This window comes from Sus scrofa, chromosome 13, assembly GCF_000003025.6.
Source record: "Sus scrofa isolate TJ Tabasco breed Duroc chromosome 13, Sscrofa11.1, whole genome shotgun sequence".
Lineage (NCBI taxonomy): Eukaryota > Metazoa > Chordata > Mammalia > Artiodactyla > Suidae > Sus > Sus scrofa.
The window spans coordinates 39,890,678-39,915,237 of NC_010455.5; the positions used below are offsets into that span (position 1 = coordinate 39,890,678).

The 24,560-nt window shown below is 45.9% G+C and overlaps 1 protein-coding gene across 10 annotated transcripts in view; it reads left to right on the forward strand.

The window, feature by feature from the left end:
* FLNB (filamin B) overlaps positions 1–24,560 on the forward strand; it is a 149,493-nt gene that overhangs the window by 101,419 nt on the left and 23,514 nt on the right. For 2 of the 10 annotated variants that reach the window (XR_002337596.1, XM_021069061.1), the window contains exons 22-36: positions 73–246; positions 1,030–1,192; positions 2,127–2,287; positions 5,721–5,888; positions 7,201–7,293; positions 8,107–8,230; positions 9,490–9,646; positions 12,523–12,712; positions 14,972–15,219; positions 17,976–18,047; positions 18,776–18,878; positions 19,584–19,724; positions 22,787–22,915; positions 23,655–23,828; positions 24,360–24,518. Coding sequence is in view for 7 of the 10 variants with exons in the window: in XM_021069061.1 (XP_020924720.1) it covers positions 73–246; positions 1,030–1,192; positions 2,127–2,287; positions 5,721–5,888; positions 7,201–7,293; positions 8,107–8,230; positions 9,490–9,646; positions 12,523–12,712; positions 14,972–15,219; positions 17,976–18,047; positions 18,776–18,878; positions 19,584–19,724; positions 22,787–22,915; positions 23,655–23,828; positions 24,360–24,518 (2,256 nt within the window). In the remaining 3 variants the exon portion in view is untranslated. The remainder of the gene's footprint in view (positions 1–72; positions 247–1,029; positions 1,193–2,126; positions 2,288–5,720; positions 5,889–7,200; positions 7,294–8,106; positions 8,231–9,489; positions 9,647–12,522; positions 12,713–14,971; positions 15,220–17,975; positions 18,048–18,775; positions 18,879–19,583; positions 19,725–22,786; positions 22,916–23,654; positions 23,829–24,359; positions 24,519–24,560) is intronic. The other 8 variants (XR_002337597.1, XM_021069064.1, XR_002337598.1 and 5 more) reach the window with 6 other exon arrangements.

Consider the following 24,560-nt stretch of genomic DNA (forward strand, 5'->3'; position numbering starts at 1 on the left):
AATCTTGGCTCTCGCATTTGCCCCTGGGTCCAATGTGTTGGCAATATTCTCACCAGTGTGATTATTCTGCAGATGTGTTTCGTGAAGCCACCACCGACTTCACGGTCGACTCACGACCCCTGACGCAGGTTGGGGGCGACCACATCAAGGCCCACATTGCCAACCCCTCGGGGGCCTCCACGGAGTGTTTCGTCACAGACAATGCTGATGGGACCTACCAGGTGGAATACACACCCTTCGAGAAGGGTGAGTTGACTTCTGCTTGGAACATGACCTTGTTCAGAGCTCACTGGGCTTCCCCGTGGCTGAAGCTAACTCCTGCCTCATGTGCTTTGCCCGTCTCTGCTGAAGCACGTGCACAGTGACAGGGAAATGTGAGGACCTCCCCTTCCCAATAGAGCTCCCTGTCTGCTCAGTGCCTGGCATGCTGGCCCTATGGTGTGACACTTGGGCTGGGTTTATCTTCAGCCTCATTGGAGCAGCTTATGGTGATGTCATGGCGTGTTGCTCATTTGTACAATTTTTTTTTTTTAACATAGTTAACTTCTTTGCTGAATATCAGGCATGATTAAGTTTTGATACATTGTCAAAGCATAAAGAAAAAAATAAAAGCACCATCTATCTCCTCATTACTTAAATATAGAATCCCTAAACATTCTGAGGTACAAATTTTAGGTCTCTTTTCGTGGATGCTTTTCTATTGTATTTCACAAGTTTCTCTTTGTCTTTTGGTTAGTAACCAGATAGAGTTTTTTCAGACCAGGATAGTGTTTCAAATGACTGACTTGAATGCAGACTCAGTGACATTGGCTCGAAGGAGAGTCCTTCTGTGTGTATGTCGGGGGAGTGGTATGTGACGGCCAAGTGAACAAATCTGTGGCTTTTCAAAATCAAATCGTACCAACATTGCTGTTTAATGTGTGCTTCTCAGATAACATGGCATAGCACGTAGACCTGAGCTCTACAGTGTCACTGCCCACAAATTGGTGACTCGTACGCAAATGTATTTCTGCATGTTGTTTTCGACAGGCCTCCATGTAGTGGAGGTGACATACGATGATGTGCCCATCCCAAACAGTCCCTTCAAAGTGGCTGTAACCGAAGGCTGCCAGCCATCCCGGGTTCAAGCTCAAGGACCTGGATTGAAAGAAGCCTTTACCAACAAACCCAATGTCTTCACCGTGGTTACCAGGTAAGCAAAGCCCTGGGGTCTCTGTGTCAATAAACCCTGTGTCCTCACCATGGTCACCAAGTAAGCAAGGCCCTGGGATCTGTGTGTTGATGGTGAAAAAGATGTAGCTCTAGATAGTTAACTGCTCTCAAGAAGTTTTATGGATTGGCATTAAGAACCTCGGGTTAAGAACCTGACATAGTATCCATGAGGATGTGGGTTCAACCCCTTACCTCACTCAGTGGAGTGGGTTAAGGATCAGGCATTGCTGAAAGCTGTGGCTTAGGTCACAGATGCAGCTTGGATCCCGCATGGCTGTGGCTGTGGCATAGGCAGGCAGCTACAGCTCTGTTTTGTCCCCTAGCCTGGGAACTTCCACATGCCACAGGTACGGCTGTAAAAAGAAAAAAAAAAATTGTGGATGTATCTTACATATGTGTCATGGTCTCCTGGCTTTTGAGAATTTTCTTTTTTTTTTAAATCACATGTGAGGCGTTTTCTTCATAGAGATATGTATTACAGAGAAAGACCTAGTATGCTTTAAAAAGTGTCAAAAAGCACTTGATAATATCCATAAAACTGCTGAGCAAATCAGGGCTCGTTGACGCTCCTTAACTTGATAATGCAGAAATATAGAGCCAATTTCGTATTTTCCTGAAATATTAGAAGTATTCTTATTTAAACTGCTCACAAGTCACATACCTGATTTGTACTTTCAGACCAAGCCAATGCAATAAGAAAAACAACTGAAGGATAAGCATTGGAAAGGAGATTTCAAAGCTATTTTTATTTGTATTATTTTATATTACTCTGTTAAGAAATTCCCCGTATGACAGCTGTCACAGTAGTTGAGTATGGTTGACTACATGGGATAGGTTATAGAGGGATCTTAAATTTGTAAATAAGCATACTGGCACCACTAGTACAACTTGGCTTTCTTTTCTGCACTTTGCAGAGGGGCAGGAATTGGGGGTCTTGGCATAACTGTTGAGGGACCGTCTGAGTCGAAGATAAACTGCAGAGACAACAAAGATGGCAGCTGTAGTGCTGAGTACATCCCCTTTGCCCCAGGAGATTATGATGTGAATATCACCTATGGAGGAGCCCACATCCCTGGTAAGCTATCCTTCTGAAAGGAGCCCAAAGAATAAGAGATTTTACATGAAAGCAGGTTAAATTTTGCTTATCTCCGAATGGGAAAATACTGCCTGGTATTTGCAATAGTTGCAGAGGAAGAATTTTCCTTTAGGGCTGCATCTCCAAGAGAATCCTAACTCCTAAGAGGACCAGTAGTATGACAAAAAAGCATTGGCTTGGAGTTTTCACTGAGAATGGTTCTTCACATGTTGGACGACCTAGATCTTAATTTAAAGGAAAGCTGAGTCTTTACAAAGTTCAAAATCTCTACTTCATTTTGTGGTTAGTTCATCTTATACACACATGTTTTCTGTTTTCCATCAACAGTCCTGGTAGCGGATAAAGCCGCACAGACTCAAATTCTTAATTATTAATTTCTATTGAAGTATGTACACTTACTGTAAAATAGGTATAATAATAATTTCCTGTGCATTGTAGGGTATTTTTGTAGCACATTTTGTGACAACCAAAAATGTCTCAGATACTGCCAAACGTGCACTAGGGGACAAAAGCATCCCTAGTTGAGAACCAGGGCTATCAATGATTCAAACAGTTAAAAAATATATGTAACTTAAATAGTGAAAGGCTCTTCAGCTTTCATGCTCCAGCAGGAGAATCTCCATAGATTCTAGTTTTGTTGATTTAATAAAGCATTGCTGCCCACCTCACATCTAGAAGGGTAGATGAGTGTGTGGTTTGGTGGGGACACAAGTCTAAGGACTTGAGGTCTGCTTCTGAGTCAGCTTATGCCTTGTCTCAGGTCAAGAGCAGGTTGAGCCTGTGATGGCTCAGTGTTGTTCTGAAGGCTGTGAGGCCAGGTGAGACTGAGAGAAGGAGGGGCAGGCTGAGGGCCCTACTTTTGGGTTTCTGGATGGACTTCTAGGAGCCCAGAGTGTCCGATAACCACACACTTTCTTTCTTGATTCTGTCTGCACTCTGTCCTTAGCACGTGCAAATGCACTCAAACTCCCTCCTCCTTCCTCACATTGATTGGAAAGCATTGACCTTCAGCACATGTTAGTTCTATTCTAATGTTCCTTAAAGCCTGAATTCATTTAATGAAACATTTCCCGTCACACTTGGCCTTGTCACTCTTTCAATACAGATTTTTTTTAATTCCTATAATCATTCATTGGGGGGATTCAGCCATGGACAAGACCAAGCTCCTGCCCTCTTTGAACTTCCTGTCCACTGTTGATAAGGAAAGAGAGTAGGGATTGGTGACACTGCAGAGCCAAGGGGACCTTTTGGAGTTTTTTGACCTGGCAGTTTGTGGGATGGGAGGGTACAGCTAGGAAAATGGGTGGAAGGCTGTCTCCAGGGAGACGAGCTGGTGGCTCCCACCAGGCAGGTCGCAGTAGAGATGAGTATATCCTGATTGTGGAAGCAACACAACTATTTTGATCTTATTGAGAAAGTCTGTTGGACGCCCTTAGCTTTGGAATTCCCCTTGCAGAAGTGGGTGAGAGGTTGAGCCCCTGTGGCTGACCCATGTGCTTAAAGCAAATGGCATAACAACAGAAGCAGGCCCATTTGATAATTTCTCATCAGATGTAAAGGGTGACTCCTTTTTTAACTTTCAGGCTCTGTCGCCTCCCAGAGCCAAATACCAACTTCTCCTGGACCCAGAATTTCCCCAGGCAGAGCCATTCAATAAAGTTGGTTATCTTAGTGTCAGTCTTCATAGCGAAAGTAACACATAAGGTTCTACTGTGAAATATTTAGCAGCTTGGTAGCTTCTAATTTGCTTTCATAGGAATTCTGGTTGGTTAAATATTAGCCCAGTTTTTCCTGGCCTGACACAAACCCATAGTGAGGTTATTTTTAACAAGGTGTCCTCTCTTACCAACAATGGCACATTGGTTTCCCCTGGTGGGTCAGCTGTGGTCTGTTGGTGGTGGCTGTCTCAACCACTGGATCGACTGGGATGAGTGCATCAGGAAGAAGGGATGCTGTGATTGACTGATTCTGTCTGCCTGGGGCACAGAACAGGCGAATGGACTTCAAATCCACTCTGGACTTGAATTTGTCGGTTCTTGGCTACTCTCATGCTAAGTTTAGACAATTTCCATTGGAGGCTCTGACTTGGAAATTGGCCTCAGAGGTGTTTCATTGCTGTCACCTATTGACAATGAAATCCTCGATTGTGTCTATGAAAGAAAGCTCCCTTTTGTTTCACTAAACTCTGGCATGAAATGTGGTGCTTGTCTTTGCCAAGGTCAGCCATTTATTTCACTTAGCTGAAAAACCAGATGCCACTGAAGCCCAACTTCTGTTAAAAAGCTAGAGTCTTGGTTGTTTGTATGGTCTTTGTTGTTTACTACCCTTGAGTCTACAAAGTACAAACTCACAGATGCTAAGGAGAGAGACCTTGGCTTATATGGTCCTGGCAGTTAGACATCACTAACCTTGCCAGGATTCATGGGAAGTGTGTGGATTTCTGCAAGAGAGGCATGCTGCCCCTTGGTGATGGATTTGGCAGGCTGAAGCATGGTGCTCACGGCCTTGTGGCTCCTGTTTCTGGTTCGCCTCTTGGGGAGGGCCTCATTTGTCCTTCTTGGAATCCAGAATCCATGATGGTCCTGGCCCAGCCTTTGGCTGTGTTTAGAGCTTTTCCCACAAATCCCAATCTCCCTGCATTTTCCATGATCCATCAGTACTTAAAATCAATACCCACAGCCAGAGGGCCCCAGTGTCAGGTGTGGGATCAGCCATGCAGGAGGATGGGAAAAAGCAAGGCTTCACCTCTGGCCAGGGAACCAAGAAGGTGCTGTTTTGCATGTGTTGTGAGGGGCGGGGTTGCTGAATGTGTTGCAGGGACAGGATTCCCAGGGTCCCCAAGGAGCTGTTGGTGGGAGAGGATGTTGGCTTAGGCTGCACAGCCTGCCTACCTCTCTGCAGTTCTCTTTACGCCTTCTTTCCGCCACTCAGTATCCTCCTTCAGTTTCTTCAACACCCTGTCTTCTTCTGTACCTTCCGGCCTTTGCACATGTTGATCCCTCAGCTTGAAATCCTTCTCTGCTTCCTGGGTGATCCTTGTTCAGTCTTATATCTCAGATGATATTGCAAAGCTTCCTCTGGTCTCCTGTAGACTAGATTCATTCCCTTCTGAGTTTTCCAGCAACACTTGGTACACGTCCCCAACATCTGTAGTATACAATATTATAGTGACTTGCTTACCTCATCTTTCTCCTGTATCCTGGTTCCAGGAGGGCTAGTAACCACTCCTGGGCCCAGCACCTGGTACTACCTCTGCACATAGTAGGTGCACACACAGCAAGGCAGGAGGAGCTGACTGGGGCCAGTATAACCAAGGGCCTGGGTAGAGCAATAATACAATTCTGGATGCACACAAGATGGGTCTCCAGGCACGAAGTGAGCTATACTTAGAATCCCATGACTTCTATTTTAGGCAGCCCCTTCAGGGTTCCCGTGAAGGATGTTGTGGACCCCAGCAAGGTCAAGATTGCTGGCCCTGGCCTGGGCTCCGGTGTCCGAGCTCGCATCTTACAGTCCTTCACGGTGGACAGCAGCAAGGCTGGCCTGGCCCCCCTGGAAGTGAGAGTCCTGGGCCCACGAGGTAAGTACACATCCTGCCTTCCTGCTGACACTTATCTGCCCCAGATGGGAGCAACCATGACCCAGAGCAGGCAGTTTGCTTTTGAGTTTTGTCATGAACTTAAAAAAAAAAAAAAAAGGAGTTCCCATCACGGCTCAGTGGTTAATGAACCTGACTAGTATCCATGAGGACACAGGTTCAATCCCTGGCCTTGTTCAGTGGATTAAGGATCTGGTGTTGCCTTGAGCTGTGGTGTAGGTCACAGACGTGGCTTGGATCCCACATTGCTGTGGCTGTGGTGTAGGCTGGTGGCTACAGCTCCAATTCGACTCCTAGCCTGGGAACCTCCGTATGTTGCAAGTGTAGGCCGAAATAGACAAAAGACCAAAAAAATTAAAACTAAAATAACTTTCTTAAATCACTTAATTGTTCCATGTGTTAACTAAACAGTAGTTTATGCTTAAAAAATAGGCAGACCTGTTATTTTTCTAGTGGCCTGTCTTTTCCCCCATTTAATAATATGACTGTAAGTATTGTATTTATTTATTTATTTTCTTTTTAAGTAGTGAGATGAAGCAAGTAGTTTTGGGGCTCTCACATGTAAAATGATTGGAACTGCTTCATTATGTGTTTCATCATTTGTGAGGTGGCCGGGGTGGGTCTGGATTTGGGTGGGTGGTGGATTGGGAGGTGATGACTCTCTTCAAGTTGCCTTAGAGCTCACACGGGTGCATATCCAAAATTTCCGCAAAGGACCAGTACTCAGCCCGTGTGGCACATACCTGAGTTGTTCTCCCCACTCCCTGAAGAGAGAGGTTCTCTTGGGGAATGGGCTTTGTTGGCAATTTGGCCTGCCCTTTCGCAGCCTGGAGTTTGGGTTGGGTAAGGCTGACACAGGGCATTTTGGGCCAAAGCCCTGCCATACATTAAAATTTACCTTTTTCAGTAGGTGATCACACTTCCTTTTCCAGAATTTAAAATGGCCCCTTCTCCGCCTAATACCTTAAATTATATAGACTTTTTTCTCAGTGATGTTCTTGGCTTCACTGTAATGACAAATGAGGTCTTCCTTCTTTGAAGAGGAACTTTCTCCTTAATGGGGTTCAGCAAGAGGTTATGTCCTTTGAAGCTCAGGGCCAAAGTGATTTGGGGGAAATGAAGTCATAGGCCTGGAATCTGATTGCACAGAGTTACTGATCTTCTAAGACCTGGGGTTGGAGGGAGGGCAAGAGGGTGAGAGGGCAGAGCAGGGGGTGCCGAAATAGAGAAAAGATTTCCTTAGATACATAACTCTATTATGGAGTACTCTGAAATAACAGCCTTTTAATTTTAGCTGTTGAGACGGATTCCCAGTCAAGGCGCAGCCCCTTGAAAGCCATTTCAGAGTTCTTTAAACGTGACCTGAAGGGTGACTTTATGGAGACAGGTTTGCATTTTCCTATTGGCTGCTGCTCTGATTTATGTAAGCCTCTTGCTGGCCTTACCTCTGAAACTGCTTAGTACCTGCTTCATCTGCTTTGCTTAATAAGTATGCCATTCATTGATGAATCTGCTTTTTGGTTGACCTATCCTTGACACTCATGTTCAGAACTAGGATCTAGAATCTACCAACCTAATGCATGCCTTGATTATGCTTTGACATAATCTCTAACCATTCCCTGCTGCCATCACATTGAGAGCCCTCTGACCCCCATAAGATTGGCACCCTCACCTGCCCTGTACCTGCACCTGCACTTCTACCAGCATGCTGGCACCATAGTGGTCTTTGCTCACAGATGGCTACAAGTCTTGACTGACCAGCCTGTTGGTTAAATTTTGCTGTTCAGAGTTCTGGAGTCTTTGGCCCTTTCTCAGCTGTGGAGTAAAATTGCCATATCCCAAGCATGCCTAACCAGCTTGAAAGGCTATATATAGCATGCCTGCAACATGCATCTTCACCATACACCCTCCAGCAACAAGTGCAGGCAGTCTCCTTAATTATACTCTAGGTCTAACTGAGTGTACTTCAGCCAAGAAGCTCAAAGTGTCTCTTAGGGTCATTCCTGCAACTGTGAATTGGGGATCCTATCTCCTGTGATTTCTTAGGCCTCTGATTATAGCCTGCTTGCCTTTGTGTTACTCACTCATCACTGGAAACCAATAGCTCTCAGGAATTAATGTGATCGTTTTTTTAACTCAGCCCAGGGTGGAATGAAGGGGAGGCCAGCCAGTTCCTCAGACCTCTCCTCTCTGTTCTCAGGCCTGGTGGAGCCAGTGAATGTGGTGGACAATGGGGATGGCACACATACGGTGACCTACACCCCATCCCAGGAGGGGCCTTATATGGTCTCTGTTAAATATGCTGATGAAGAGATCCCTCGTAGGTAAGCTCCTAACACTTAGGGAAGGGGTCCAAACCAGCCTCAGGCCCCACACTCCCCCTGCAGGATTGACAGCACTGCTCTGCCTGCCCACCCTCCATTCATCCACCCATCTTCCTTCACACCCATCTGTCCACTCATTTACCTATCCATCCACCCATCCATCAGATCAGCATCCCTGAGAACCTGCATGCTCCACACAGATATTAAAATACACTAGCCTTGGAGTTCCCGTCGTGGCGCAGTGGTTAACGAATCTGACTAGGAACCATGAGGTTGTGGGTTTGATCCCTGGCCTTGCTCAATGGGTTAAGGATCCAGCATTGCCGTGAGCTGTGGTGTAGGTTGCAGACGTGGCTCGGATCCCACATTGCTGTGGCTCTGGCATAGACCAGCAGCTACAGCTCCAATTAGACCCCTAGCCTGGGAACCTCCATATGCCACAGGTGTGGCCCTAAAAAGACAAAATACAAAATAAAAATATTACATAATCTCCTCACTCTTCATAACAGCTGCCAAAGGTTTTTCTTTTTCCATACTTAAGATTAAAAAGTTTCACCTATACCCCGATACACATTTAGCTCTACTCTGTATAAAAGCGTAATTTATAAATTACATTTGTGTATTACTTTGCTAATATGTCTTACATACATCATCGAAAACATAAAAGGATGAGATAAGATATCAAAACCTAAGTTCCAATATTTTTTTCCATTTTGGTGATCATTATGTTAATGTAACAAAAGTGGGTTAAATGTGTTAACTCCATGTTTCCCAAATTAATTTGGAAATTAGTTTGTATCCCATGGAAAGCTGGTCTCTTATATGATGGTTACATGGTTACAAATTTCTGTTGGCTATAAGGCGCTTAAACCTTATATGCTGTTGAAGTCCCCCCCCCTTTTTTTTGTCTTTTGTCTTTTTTGTTGTTATTGTTGCTATTTCTTGGGCCGCATATGGAGGTTCCCAGGCTAGGGGTTGAATCGGAACTGTAGCCACCGGCCTACGCCAGAGCCACAGCAACGCGGGATCCGAGCCGCGTCTGCAACCAACACCACAGCTCACGGCAACGCCGGATCGTTAACCCACTGAGCAAGGGCAGGGACCGAACCCGCAACCTCATGGTTCCTAGTCGGATTCGTTAACCACTGCGCCACAACGGGAACTCCGAAGTCCCCCCTCTTAATCCAAAGGTGAGAGGTCAGATGTAACTGGGTTGAAGTGTATTCATGCTGAACCGGGGTGTGTATATGTCTGTCAAGTCCCTTTAAGGTCAAGGTCCTTCCCACGTATGATGCCAGCAAAGTGACTGCCAGTGGCCCTGGCCTCAGTACCTATGGTGTGCCTGCCAGCCTGCCTGTGGAGTTTGCAATCGATGCCAGAGATGCCGGGGAAGGCCTGCTTGCTGTTCAGATAACGGTAATTTTGAGTGAATTTTCTGGAGCCAAACTTCATTAATAAGATCTAATTTCCTGGCCAGCTATAAAGAACTATGATTTCAACCACCAATTCATTCTTTCTTTCTTTCTTTCTTTCTTTCTTTCTTTCTTTCTTTCTTTCTTTCTTTCTTTCTTTCTTTCTTTCTTTCTTTCTTTCCTTCCTTCCTTCCTTCCTTCCTTCCTTCCTTCCTTCCTTCCTTCTTTCCTTCTTTCCTGTCTCTTTCTCCTTTTAGAGCTGCACCCATAGGTTCCCAGTCTAGGAGTCTAATCAGAGCTGTAGCTGCCGGCCTATGCCAGAGCCATAGCAATGCCAGATCCATGCTGCATCTGCGACCTACACCACAGCTCAGGGCCACGCTGGATACTTAACCCACTGAGCAAGGCCAGGGATCAAACCCGCAACCTCATTGTTCCTAGTCGGATTCGTTTCTGCTGTGCCATGACAGGAACTCCTCAATCACCAATTTCTGATCTCAGGCAGATGTTTGCCAAATTTCTCCACCTGAGCATCAGTAATTGTGCAGAACAAACACGCTTGCCTGAGAAGTCTGAGATAGAGCTCCAAGTATCACATTTTGGTGCAGCTCATGTGTTTTGCTCTCTGTTACATCTATTCTTTTGTTTTTATTTTTATTTTTGATTATTTGATTTTTAGGGCTGCTCTCGCGGCATATGGAGGTTCCCAGTCTAGGGGTCTAATCAGAGCTACAGCTGCTGGCCTACTCCACAGCCACAGCAATGCAGGATCCGAGCCATGTCTGTGACCTACACCACAGCTCATGGCAATGCCGGATCCTTAACCCACTGAGCAAGGCTAGGGATCGAACCCAAACCTCATGGTTACTAGTTGGATTCATTTCTGCTGTGCCACAACAGGACCTCCTTATGTTTTTATTTTTAAATGTTCAGAATTCCTCATTGGATTAGTTAGGACTAAGTTTACTGCCTATTACAGTAAACACTCAAATAAAAGTGGCTTAGAATTCAAAAAGATACATGCACCTGAATGTTTATAGCAGGACTGTTCACAACAACCAAGACACAGAAACAACCTAATTGTCCATTGGCAGACGAGTAGATTAGGAAGATGTGGAACGTATATATACACGATGGAATATTAGTCATAAAAAAGAACAAAATAATGCTAATTGCAGCAACATGGATGGAACTAGAAATTCTCATATACCAAGTGAAGTAACTCAGAAAGAGAAAGACAAATACCATATGATATGATATATGGCACATGGAGGGTAATGTGAGAAAAAGAATATATATATGTATAGCTGAGTTGCTTTGCTGTATAGACAAAATTGATAGAACATTGGAAATCAACTATAATAAAATTAGAAGAAAAAAATAAAAAATATATATGGCACAAATGAACTTACCTACCCAATAGAAACAGGCTCATAGATACAGAGAACAGGCTGTAGTTGCCAAGGGAGAAGGGGAGAGAGTGAGATGGACTGGGAGTTCGGGGTTAGTAATGCAAACTGTTACATTTAGAATGGATAAGCAGTGAGGTCCTGCTTATTCTCTATTCAGCACAGAGAACTCTATCCAATCTCTTGGAGAGAGTATGATGGAAGATAATATAAGAAAGGGAATGTATGTATATGTAAGACCCGGTCACTTTGCTATATGGCAGAAATTGGCACAACATTGCAAACCAACTGTACTCTAATACAATTTTTTTTTTTTTAAAGTGGCTTAGGAGTTCCCATCGTGGCGCAGCGAAACGAATCCAACTAGGAACCATGAGGTTGCAGGTTCGATCCCTGGCCTCACTTGGTGGGTTAAGGATCCAGCGTTGCCTGAGCTGTGGTGTAGGTCACAGACTTGGCTCAGATCAGGGCATTGCTGTGGCTGTGGTGTGGGCCGGCAGCTGTAACTCCGATTAGACCCCTAGCCTGGGAACCTCCATATGCCATGGGTGCAGCCCTAAAAACCAAAAAAAAAAAAAAAGGGTGGGGGGGTGGCTTAGAAGTTCCCACCGTGGCACAATGGACTAATGATCTGGCTAGTCTCTGTGGTGTTGCTCGTTCGATCCCTGGCCAGGGAACTTGCATAATTTGAGGGTACAACCAAAAAAGGAAAGAAAGAAAAAAAAAAGATGGCTTAAACACAGGGGATAATTCTCTCTTGATAAAGTGGCCCAGAGGCTAGGCAAGGTGCCTGGAGGGCTTATCAGGAAGCAGGCACCACCTTTCTGCTCCTTTGTCCTTGCGTGTGGCCTCTGTCCCTAGGGGTCTCCTCATGGACCACGAGGAGGTCCATGAGGAGACCATCCAATCCACATGGCAGGCCAGAAGGAGGAAGAAAGGCAGAAGTGAAAGGGGGGACCATCCAACTCAATCAGCTCTCTTAGGCAGCCCCATCACTAGTCACTCATAAGACTTCTTCACTCTTCTCATTTGCCAGAAGTTTGTCAACAAGCCTAAACCTACCAGCCAAGGATACTAGGAAGTGGATTCTTGGGAACAGAGCACCTAGCTAGGAATTACGGTCCTATTTGTAAAGAGAGGAGAGAGTGTATGATGGTGCAGAGGATGGAGCCCCTGTCCCATTGTCTCTCAATATGTCAATGGATTTAGAGCTTAAGCTATTTGTTCACTTGGCAGAAGAATGGCTAAAAATTAACCTTGTCCATCACAGTGTTAGGGGGCTCTGTGTGACTCCCTGTTCTCCCACTCCCCCACTCCCTGCTGCTCCACAGAAGAAATTGTAGTAAGCCAGCAATTATTTTTCTTCCCTCTAGAGGCGCTAATTAATGAGCAGAATGTGTCAAGATTTTCCTTGAATGGTTTCTACATCTCAATGACTACATCCTAAATAGCATTTCTCTGTGATTCTCAGGACCAAGAGGGAAAACCCAAAAGGGCCATTGTTCACGACAATAAAGATGGCACATATGCCGTCACCTACATCCCCGACAAGACTGGACGCTATATGATTGGGGTCACCTATGGCGGGGATGACATCCCCTTGTCTCCCTATCGCATCCGGGCCACACAGACAGGCGATGCCAGCAAGTGCCTGGCCACAGGTGAGTGCAGGTCAAGGTCGGGAGTGTCATCGGTTTTGGCATCAGAAAGCCGAGGTCTGGCCCTTCTCTTCTGAGTAATAGCTTTGGGATCAGGGCAAGATGCTGCTCAACCACTCTTAGCTTTGGTCAGACCTAGATGCAAGATCTTGTTAGAGAACATTTAAGTTTCAAGAAGCTCTTCCAAGGAGCAGAGACTGTTTGACAGGAATCTTGCAGAGATTAGATGAGGTCAAGCATGAAGAGTGCTTAGCACAGTGCCAGGCACATGGAAACTATTATAATTACTTTTGAAGTGGATGATTTGTTGAGATTTCAACTGTGATGGCAACTCTCATGACAAGCATCAAATTTATGATTTTCATGTATAGATGGCACGTTAAAGGATCTAGGATTTTCCTCCATACTCAGAACTTATGTCAGAGTCTTGCAGGAATTCTCCAGGACTATTGGAGCATCACAGTACCATTTGTAAAACGCTACTCTCTGAATATCATGGGCCTTTCAGTTTCTAAAAACAGCTCTTGCAGCTCTGATGCTGCTTTAAGCAGATTTCAAACCATGAATCCTGACTTCTGAAATAAAACAGATTTGCTTCTCTTTAAATAAAACTAAACTGACATCCACCCTGGGTATGTCCTCTTTTTTCTCATATCTCATCTTAATCTTTTTTTTTTTTTTCTTTCTTCTCAGGGCTGCACTCATGTTGTACGAAAGTTCCCAGGCTAGGGATCTAACCAGAGCTACAGCTGCTGGCCTCCACCACAGCTCACAGCAATGTTGGATTCCTGACCCACTGAGTGAGGCCAGGGATTGAACCCACATCTTTATGGATACTAGTCGGATTCATTTCTGCTGCACCAAAATGGGAACTCCCTCAACTTATTCTGAAGGGAGAAAATCTTTTGAATTTCATGGCAAGGTTGTAAATTGAGCAGCTAGTCCCTTTTTGTCTCACCCACCTCAAGAATTGAGAAATTTTGTAACACTGGCCAGTCTGCCACCCTCTAGGTCCATGCTGTTCCAGGGACAGCGGGATTGTTTTTGCTAACCTTAGGGCATGTCAGTGTTGGGGACCTGCTCCTGTCTTTCCAGGCTCTCCTTCCTTGCCCAGCTCAGGTAGGATACTTTGCTCAGTCCAGGGCCTCCTTTGGCCCCACCTCTCATCCTGTCATTCAGGGCCAGACTCCAGTCTTCCCTCTCCTACCCCTGTCTCAACATGTTCTTATTAATCCCTGTTGCTTCTACATACTTAGCTTTTTGTTGGCCGATGTGCTTTAGTTCACACTTTTTTGCACTGCCTGATCTATGGCTCCTCAGTAAAGGGGCACCATGAGTCAGGGAGACAGAGAGAGAGAGAGAGACAAAAGTTGTAATTCTTCCCTAGCCAAGAGTACATAGCCTTCAGAATTCAGCCCTGTTCTCCTTTCTCAGGAAGCCCTTTGTCAATGTGGCAATACTGGGATATAAATTCTTAGGACTTTTACATAGATGTACTGCAGAATGCTTCTCTAAAGAATGGTTGTTGGGTTTTTTTGGTTTGGGGGTTTGTTTGTTTGTTTGTTTTGTTTTGTTGTAACTTAGTGTTTCCACCACAGGCTAAGCTCTCATTCTTGGTGTCCCATTGGATTTTGAACACCTTGGGAGCTGAGACCATAGTTTGCTCACCTTTGTGTCTATCTGCCACGTAAGAAAAGGCTGAGTATATGTTTGCTAATGAAAATTGACCTTCAGAGTTCCCGTCGTGGCTCAGTGGTTAACGAATCCGACTAGGAACCATAAGGTTGTGGGTTTGATCCCTGGCCTTACGCAGTGGGTTAAGGATCCAGCTTTGCCATGAGCTTTGGTGTAGGTCACAGACGCGGCTCAGATCTTGCGTTGCTGTGGCTCTGGCATAAGCCAGTGGCTACTGCTCCGATTAGACCCCTAGCCTGGGAACCTCCATATGCCGCGGAAGTGGCCCTAGAAAATACAAAAAAAGAAAAAGAAAACACAAACGGAAGTTGACCTTCATTGCTATACCCTTGAATGCTGGCAGACTGGGTTTAACATATGGTCATTCAGAACTTGCAGATACTCCTTATTTAATAAGTAATGGATAGAATGCTTCCCAGGGTTGGGGTTGGGTTGCTCTCTAGGACATCCCTCTGTGTGGCGGTAGTTGAAGGTTCGACGTTCACAGATACAACACAAATGTGTGTGATTTGTTCTGGGGCCTCCAGGGCTGAAGCCCTCATGCTGTCCTCCTGCACATTTCTCCAGGTCCTGGCATTGCCTCCACTGTGAAAACCGGCGAGGAAGTGGGCTTTGTGGTTGACGCCAAGACTGCCGGGAAAGGCAAAGTGACCTGCACGGTTCTGACCCCAGACGGCACTGAGGCTGAGGCTGATGTCATTGAGAATGAGGATGGCACCTATGACATTTTCTACACGGCCGCCAAGCCAGGCACCTATGTCATCTACGTGCGCTTCGGTGGCGTTGATATTCCCAACAGCCCCTTCACTGTCATGGTGAGGAAAAGTCCTTCTCTAGAACTTGCTGTTGTGAGCAGAGACAATAACAGCTGCCGTTTATTAAGGCTTGCCACTTCTTTATTCTCTGTAAAAAAAATTGTCTTACGCACTCATGGCTGCGCAGAGTCCTATAGCAATCTCTAAAAACCCAGGGAACCTTTGGCTCTGAGAGTTTTTAGGGAATCCTATTGGCAACCAAAGTATCCATTATGCTAAGGAACTTGGGCAGTATTCTGGGCTAAGTCCAGCTCAGAAAGATATACTGTGACCCCCAAAAAAAGTAAAACATTACAGCTTTTAATTCTACTACTTCCTCCTCCTCTGGATGCTGTTATGTCTGGAGACTTGACTCTGATATCCCAGGATTCCAAGTACCTCCAGTTGTGTTTTGGAAAAATTCAGACTTTGATTATGAGGGGGAAATGGCTTGTCTTTTGAAGCTAGGAACATCTGGGATAAGAGGAAACCATTATGCAAGCCTCTGGGCCAGGGAATGGCTAGGCCCTTTAATTTTCAAATCAGAGTGGCTTTTGAAGCTTCCTTTGATGAATAAGGTTCCTCAACGAGAAAAAGAGTTAGAAACCTTAGGACCAGTCCTTCATTTAGCCCTTAAAACTAATCAATTGTTGAGTTCCCACGGTGACGAAACAGGTTTAGCAGTGTCTTGGGAGTGCTGGGTTGCAGATTTGATCCCTGACCGGGCAGTGGGTTAAGGATCTGGCGTTGCCATAGCTGTGGCTTGGGTTGCAACTCTGGCTTGGGTCTGATCCCTGGCCCAGGAATTCCATATACAGCGGGGCTGCCAAAAAGGGGTGGGGGGGGGGGAACTGAGCATTGTTGGCTTTTTCTTTTTTTTTTTTTAAAACAAATGCTCTATAGGAGCAGACATCAAGCTGCCTGCTCTGGACAGCCACTAAGCACATCCTCCTCACCTGTGCCCTTTGATGCCATGGACAGCAGACCGCAGAGATCACAGGCCTCAGTGGCTTGACCCCATTCATAGCCTCCAAAGCTCCTATTGATTTCACTTCGTGCAGCAACAGGCACAAAGACTCCATTCCAAACAGAAGCCCACGTCTGTCCCCCAGTCTTCATTCTTTTGTAAATTCATTCTTTTCCATAGATGTTTGTTTATCTGTAAACACTGGGCCGGAGATCTGGAGCCTTTTTTATGTCTCCAGGATGTAAACACTTGTCAACTTTTGAAACTGTTAACTTGCAATGTTTTTCTGCTTCAGGAGAGAAAGAGAGGCAGCTAGAAAATGTATGTCATTATTTTTAGAAAAGTCCCAGTTGAGATTTTAAGAATCTCTTTTGAGCCCACAGGAGTCTTCAGCCAGTTGGTTTGAATGGAGCAGAGGTCACAGCCCTGCTGGTTGCTGGTGCAATGACCTGGGGATAAGAGACCATGTTAGGAGGGTCTGAGTGAGAAAATCAGGAAGAAAGTACCAAGGCTCCTTTTAGCAGACAGGTCAGAAACCTGAGCTGGGTGCCACCAAACTCATTAGGAATGAATGTCCCCTCAGCCCTGGATACACACAGAGCCAGGGTACTTTGTGTACATGCACCACCTCTTAACCACTGCTGCAAGCAGAGGAGATGACACCCAGGGCACCCGGCTTGGGTCTTCACTTTTCCCATCCCAGGCTTCCTCCAGCCTTACCCACATGGCCTGACTTTGTGTTCCTTGGCCTCTTGTAGGGAGGCTCTCTGCTATCCCCTACAGACTTGAGGCCAAAAGGACCTGAATACCCAGTACTGCCTTTGCAATCAATGTCTCAAGGAGCCCCGCAGGCCGGTTTGGTTAAAAACATCTCACACACACGTGCACACCAGGTCACGGGTCTAGCAGCTTCTCTACTTGTCACCATTAAGAAGTCACTCATCAGAGGCCATAGCGTAGTCATTGAAAGGTCTTCCCAGCTGATGTGTTCCCCAAGTCACCCCAATCTGAAAAGATCCATGGTCCTTTGTAATAGGATAAGGCTGTTCCAAAGGTTGAAGTTCACAAAGCTGCCTTTGTAAGTGAAGCCCCCTTTCTGAGATGTCAGAACACACACAGGAGTAAATGTGGACACAGAAGCTTTCCTCCATGAGGGAGGCTTTCCATTCTTGTTCATTATGGTAGAAAAGGGAACTTCCAGGGGACCCATCCCATCAGGTTGATTGGATCAGAAATGTGAAGTCTGTGCTTTTTAAAAAGTGAGTTAACTGCTATCAACCCTCATCAAGTAACAAGAGCCCCTTTCCCAATTTCATGCTGCAGGGGTTAGATTTTGTGTGTGAGATTACACCATGCACTTTCCCTCAATATGCAGTAGATATACTTCCACATTAATTGATTAGACTTGATCATCTCTTCAGAAAAGCTGCCTCAGGTACAACCGTATAAATTTAGCCGACTCCCTTACAGATAGGTATTTAGGTTGTTTTAGCCTATCCAGACCATAAATGGCTCCAGTAAAACCCCTTGCACACAGCAGTTACCCATGGACTTTCCTGCTAGTTTTTCTATAGGCCCGCTTCCTAGAAGTGGGGTCATGGGTTCAGAGGGCAGGTAGATGTGACATTGGAAGAACAGATGCCAAACTTGCTTGTTACAAGATGGGAAGAATGTAGGCTCCCAGTAGAGTGCGTGGCTCCCTGCTGTGCAAGATGGATGGGGAGGAAGCAGTCCTCAGGTTGTAGAATCTGCTGAGTAGCAATGTCCCTGCAATGTGATTCCCAACTAATTTCCATTTGCCACTGACCAGGCCACAGATGGGGAAGTTGCGGCTGTGGAGGAGGCACCGGTAAATGCATGTCCCCCTGGATTCAGACCCTGGGTACACTTTTGGTTTTTGTTTTTGTTTTTCCTTTTTGTGTGTCTGTGTTTACTCAGCCTTTATTTCAGAAAAGCTGCAGCCTGCTTTGGGGGGTTGCTTAAGCCCTCTGGGTGTCCTGGTCATTGGTTTGTTCCCACTGATCAGTCCATCAGTCCATGATCCCTGCTTTCTCTGCACTGAGACCCACCTATGTCATCGTACGCGCTCCACGAATCGCCCACCACCATGTCTGTGATCACGCTCAGTGCAGTTTGTTCCCACATTTAAAGAGAAAGATGGACAGCTGTCTCAGCCCTCCTGCTGATTCTCCACGCCGCCACTTGCACATTTGGTTTCTGTTCAAGGGGAAAGCCACCGCTGCTACTTTCTGCCACTTAAAACGCACCTTCTTTTCCAGGCCACAAGCAACTAAACCTTTCCAGATGGAACCTCTTGGGACTCACAGACATTACTGTCTCTCACTTTTCCACTGTCTCATGGGCACAGCTGGGAATTTTACAAGCAGATAGTCTAGTAATTTTTAGCAATTGGTCGGCATAACTCTCTCAATCACTCAGGGTCTACTTCGGCCCCAGAGCCAGTTAGACAAACCTGTGCTACATGCACAGTCACTTCCCCAAATCCTGTCTTCACAAGCTTGCAAAATTCCCAGTTGCTCTGCTCCCTGTAGCTTCACCAGCCCAAACTGTTGTCCGCCTTACCCAGTGACTACTGCTTCCTGTTTTTAGGTCACCGAAGAGGCCTATGTCCCAGTGAGTGACATGAATGGCCTAGGATTTAAGCCTTTCGACCTGGTCATTCCATTTGCAGTCAGGAAAGGAGAAATCACCGGTAAGCACCATCTCACTCATTCACACCAGCTCTCTAGAACAGTGGTGGTTCCACTGTGCCCCAGATCTGGGGTCCGGAATTAATCCAGCATCCTAGGTTCTTATTCTAGACGGTCGGTCCATCAGCCCCTGGGTTTGCAGAATGTTCTGTGTATATATGTATATCTCTGAAAAGGTGGTTTATTTATAACTTGCATCCTAGAGAGGGCTGGAGATTCCCTGTAGGTTGAGAACTACTGTGTTTAGATATTTCTCGACTATCAGATTCCTTTTCCCGTCTTTGCCTGCCTTCTCTTATTCTTCCGCTTTTCCAGGTCTGACATTGACACTGAGGTCTGTTGTACAGGATTTACTTTCTCTCCTATTCTCCTTTCAATGCCTGCTTCTCTTTGAGTTAATGTTTTACTAATCCAACTGGTCCTGTGGTCTTTTCAAATCCCATTTGAACTTCCAGTTTGTCAGTACAAAAGTAGAAGACGCTTTATTGTGAGTTGCCTGCTGCATTTTGTGAAAACAAAAGAGAACAAAATAATGACAGTTACATTTCTGCTTCCTGTTGTGGAACTTGAATGTTTTTGGCAGCAGCGCATGAGTATTCTCAGATCTGAAAACCTATATTTTGAAGGCTACCTGTGCCCCTGTGCTCAGCTTCTCAGGGGGAAGGTCTTTGGCAGGCTCACCACCCTGTTTCCTTGTGCTCCAACAGGAGAGGTCCACATGCCTTCCGGGAAGACAGCTACACCTGAGATCGTGGACAACAAGGATGGCACGGTCACCGTCAGATATGCCCCCACCGAGGTCGGGCTCCACGAGATGCACATCAAATACATGGGCAGCCATATCCCTGGTGAGTCAGGCTCAGCACCTTGGCCCGCTGGCCCTGCAGAACCCCAGGATTTAGAGGCCTGAACAGCTGGGAGGTTGTAGATATTCAGTCAGCTACTGTGACCAGTTCTCAGTGGCAGGTTTGGGAGTACAGTGTGGGTGTCCCTGCAAAACCAGCCTGGGACCCCAGCAGATCCAGCTAATGTCTAGCAGAGATGATGCAGCATCATGGGTCAAAGTGTAGGCCTTTCTGTCCATGACTGTCTTTGTCACTATGCCGAGCATGGCCAAAGGGTGAGCTGGGAGAAAAAATGAGGTGCATCAAGGGACTTTCCAGCTCTAAGCAATGTGGGAGTTTGAGACAGGGGAAGAGGTTGTGAGAACAATCTGCCTTATTGTCACGCTGCCCTTGGCAAGGAAAACCAGCTCAAGTTTCGTGTCCATCAACCACAGTGTTACTCTTGTGTTTTTTTTTTTTTAATTATTAAAATGGTTCTTTGGAGTTCCCATTGTGGTGCAATGGTTAACAAATCCAACTAGGAACTATGAGGTTGCGGGTTTGATCCCTGGCCTTGCTCAGTGGGTTAAGGATCTGGCGTTGCCATGAGCTGTGGTGTAGGTCATAGACATGGCTCGGATCCTGCATTGCTGTGGCTGTAGAGTAGGTCAGTAGCTGTAGCTCTGATTAGACCCCTAGCCTGGGAACCTCCATATGCCAAGGGAGCAAGTTGGATCCCAAGTTGCAGTGGCTGTGGTGTTGGCTGGCGGCCATAGCTCCAATTGGACCCCTAGCCTGGGAACTTCCATATGCCACAGGTGTGGCCCTAAAAAGGGAAAAAAAAAAAAAAAAAAGTGGTTCTTTACTTTTTAATTTGATATTTTGAGTATCCATGTAGTTTAACAATGATGGGGAGAAACTTTTCCTCTGCACCCATATCCCCCATCGACCCACTTCTTGAACCTGACTGTTGTTCATTTTTTATGTTTGCTTTCAGAGTATTTTTAAGACTCTACAGAACATGGGAACACAGATTTTTAATCCCTCTCCCCTTTGTTATATAAACAGTGGCATGCACCATGCATGATTCTGATACTGCCCTGTCCATCTCGCAGCGTATCCTGGGGAGCTTTGCATGTCCCCATAGTAGGGTGTTGGTGGTACCCCACCATTTGGATGCACATTACATGTGAACCGTCTGTCCTACTGGAGTTCATGTGGGTTCTTCCCTACCTCTTGGGATCACTAAGTCATGCTGTGGTGCACAGCCTTTCACATCCCTCATCTCACACGTTCCAGGTGTGTCTGAGAGATTTGCTTCCTGGGGGGAGGAATTGCTGGGACAGGCCCAGCCATCTATCATTCCGACAGATCTCACCAAAATGCCCTTCATCGGGCTCTCTCCCTTCACACCCCTCAGCCATGTAGGAGAGCACCTGCCTTTCTGCCCACTTTCCAGTGGAATATGATAACAAGTTTTGGGATTTTTTGGCGTTCCCGTTGTGGCACAGCAGAAACAAATCCGACTAGTATCCATAGACATGCGGGTTTAATCCCTGGCCTTGCTCAGTGGGTTAAGGATCTGGCGTTGCCATGAGCTGTGGTGTGGGTCACATATGTGGCTCAGATTCCAAGTTGCTGTGGCTGTGGTGTAGACCAGCAGCTACAGCTCCTTCAGCCCCTAGCTTGGGAACCTCCTTACGCCAAGGTGCAGCCCTAAAAAGCAAAAAAAAGGGGGGGGGATTTTTTTTTCCAAAATGATAGTTAAAAAACAGTATTTCTTTATTTATTTATCCTGTGAAAAAGATTGAGCAACCTTCTGTACAGTTAGTAATGTTTGTCTTTCCCTTTCTCTGGACTGGACGCTTGTATCCTTGGCCCAGGATGCCTTCTATTCAACCATTGGCCTTTGTCATAGCACCTTCCGAGAACAATTTAAATACTGGGGAGAACAGACTTTGAAAAACTTATGGTTTCCAAAGGAGACAGTTTGGGTGTGGGGTGGAAATACTATCAAACTGGATGGGGATGATCATTGTACAACTATAAATGTAATAAATTCATTGAGTAATAAAATAAATGAATAAATACTGGGGAGATTAGCCCTTTGCGACAGGAGTTGGAAATATTTTTCCCAGTTGGATATTAGCTTTAGTGTATGTGTATGCATAATATTTGTTTAAAGCAAAAATTACCTGCCTTTATTTACATATTCTAAAGATGCAGATACAGAAAAAGTAAAAAATGTCCACCATTTTCTTTCTACTTCCACTGCTGGTATGTGTATCTTTTCAGATGTCTCTCTCTGTACCTACAAATGTGCATGCAATTTTGTTTTGTTTTGGCATGGCATAATGGTATTAATATTATATAGGGATATATTATAATGGACATATGTTACATAGGGTTTTATTACATTGGGTATTATTATATAGGTATTATAGTGGGTATTGATATAGGATATATTTTAATGGATATATATTACATAAGGTATTATTATATGGGCATTATAGTGGGTATTAATATTAGATATAATTTGCCTTTTTTTCTTTTTAACGCAACACGTTACGGATAACCTCTCAAGTTAGTATACATAGATCTCCCTCATTCTTTTCAATGACCCTGAAGTAGACCGATGTTTATTCAACCAACCCCCTATTGTTGGATATTGAGGTCTTTTCCCAGTTTGCATCTGACAACTGTAGGAGACATTCCCAGAGCCGGGCCTGCATACTCTGAAAGTCACCAGCAGACAGCCATCCCCTCTACTAGTGGGTCATTTCTCCCCTCGATGTCACTGTTTCCTCCTGACCTGTCCCTTTGAGCCATATTTCCCTGCCTAAGCCCCCCTAATCCAGGGCAGCCTCAGGACTGTTTTTCTTGTATGATCCATGGAGGGTCAATAGCGGGTTGACCCCCTTGGGTGTCCTAGGATGCTGAGCCCTACAGTCTCCTTTTGCCTTCTGTTCTGTACTGGAGACACCATACCTGCTGCTGCAGGGTGACTGTTAAATCCCGGGTTGTCCGAGATGGGCATCCCCCCACTCAAAGGGTCCCAACTTTGTGTGTGTTCTTTACAAACCCAGAGAGCCCACTCCAGTTCTACGTGAACTACCCCAACAGCGGGAGCGTTTCTGCGTATGGCCCAGGCCTGGTGTACGGCGTGGCCAACAAAACCGCCACCTTCACCATCGTCACTGAGGACGCAGGAGAAGGTACTGTGTGATTTCTGTGGTTGTCCGCTTCGGCCTTCTATTTGGAGTTAAGTGGATATAATTCCAGGGAAGCTTTTAAAAATAATGTGCTTAAATGGCAGTGTTTATCTTATCCTTTCTCTCTCATAGAAATGTTATGTAAAGCCGCTATGTCTTCTACCCAGAACAGAACTTTTAAGGTCCTTTGTGTTCTGATTAAAATCAGATTTGTGCTCTGAAATGTTTTATGTGGCTTGCCTGAAATTTAAGCGTGTTTTGGTAGATGGCGTCTTCGGTTTTGTGCTCTTTGTACCTGTACATGTATCCACAGGGCCACATGAATTATTTAGTGGGTCATTCTAGATAAAGCTCTGTGCCCATGCCCGTTGTCACCACAGAACTTTCTAACATTGTGGTTCTAATGGATTTTTGTGATAGTATCCAGCACTCACACAGCAGTGACAGTCTTTGTGTGATACTCTCTCCCATATGTGTGATAAGCGTGAAGGATTCCATCCCTTCCTCGCCCCACACATCCAGGAGAATAGAACTTCAGGGTCACTTGTAGGAAGAATTCAGATGGTGGATTGTCTCCGCCATGTAAATTGCTTTGTTCTGGCCTATCCTCCTGTCCCATGGTTCCCGTGGCCTGTGTCTGATGATATTCTTGGCATCAGAGCTGTCCTCAGTAAGTGGTGATCCCTCTCGAAACAAAGAAACACTCTCCCTGATGGCCTTCCCTCCCTGTTCCCATTCACAGGTGGCCTGGACCTGGCAATTGAGGGACCCTCAAAGGCCGAAATCAGCTGCATTGACAACAAAGATGGGACGTGCACAGTGACCTATCTGCCCACCCTGCCGGGTGACTACAGCATTCTGGTCAAGTACAATGACAAGCACATCCCTGGCAGCCCCTTCACAGCCAAGATCACAGGTAGAGTTGCCTGGCTTTCTGGAGACCTCCTACTGGGAGATAAGGCTGCCTTGATAGCCCCTCTCCCATCAGACCCCAGGCAGCAGGGTAGGCATCTGTCTCAGATTAGGTCTCACAGTGACTCCTTGGGAACAAACCAAAGGTCCAAGGTCAGCATTGGATGAGCTAAATCTCTCCTTTCGCTGCTAATCCCGAGAGGGACTTTTTGTGCCAGTCCAACTCCAGGGTCCAAATAAGCCCTCAGATATGATTCAAATAATATATACTGCGCAAGTATAAATGAGCTCAAAGATGCCTGTCAGCATCAATTCTAGATGGATTTTTGTCTCCCTTTTACAGTTGGGAAAACTGAGGGTTGGAGAGAGTGGCTTAGCCAAGTTCGTGTGAGTGTTCTGGGACTCAGTGGAGGTTACTTGGCTCAAAGTCCTGCTCCTCCCTCTTCCTGTGCTCACTGTGTGTGGAGTGAAGGCTCCAGAGAGCCGAGGTGACCATGTGTAACAGAGCCATGTGGGGCGGGGGGATGTTTCCCAGACGACAGCAGGCGGTGCTCTCAGGTGAAGCTGGGCTCTGCTGCTGACTTCCTGCTCGACATCAGCGAGACTGACCTTAGCACACTGACGGCTAGCATCAAGGCCCCGTCCGGCCGCGACGAGCCCTGTCTCCTGAAAAGGCTGCCCAACAATCACATTGGTGAGCCCAGGCTGCCTTCCCAGCTGGAGTTGGGACCTCTTG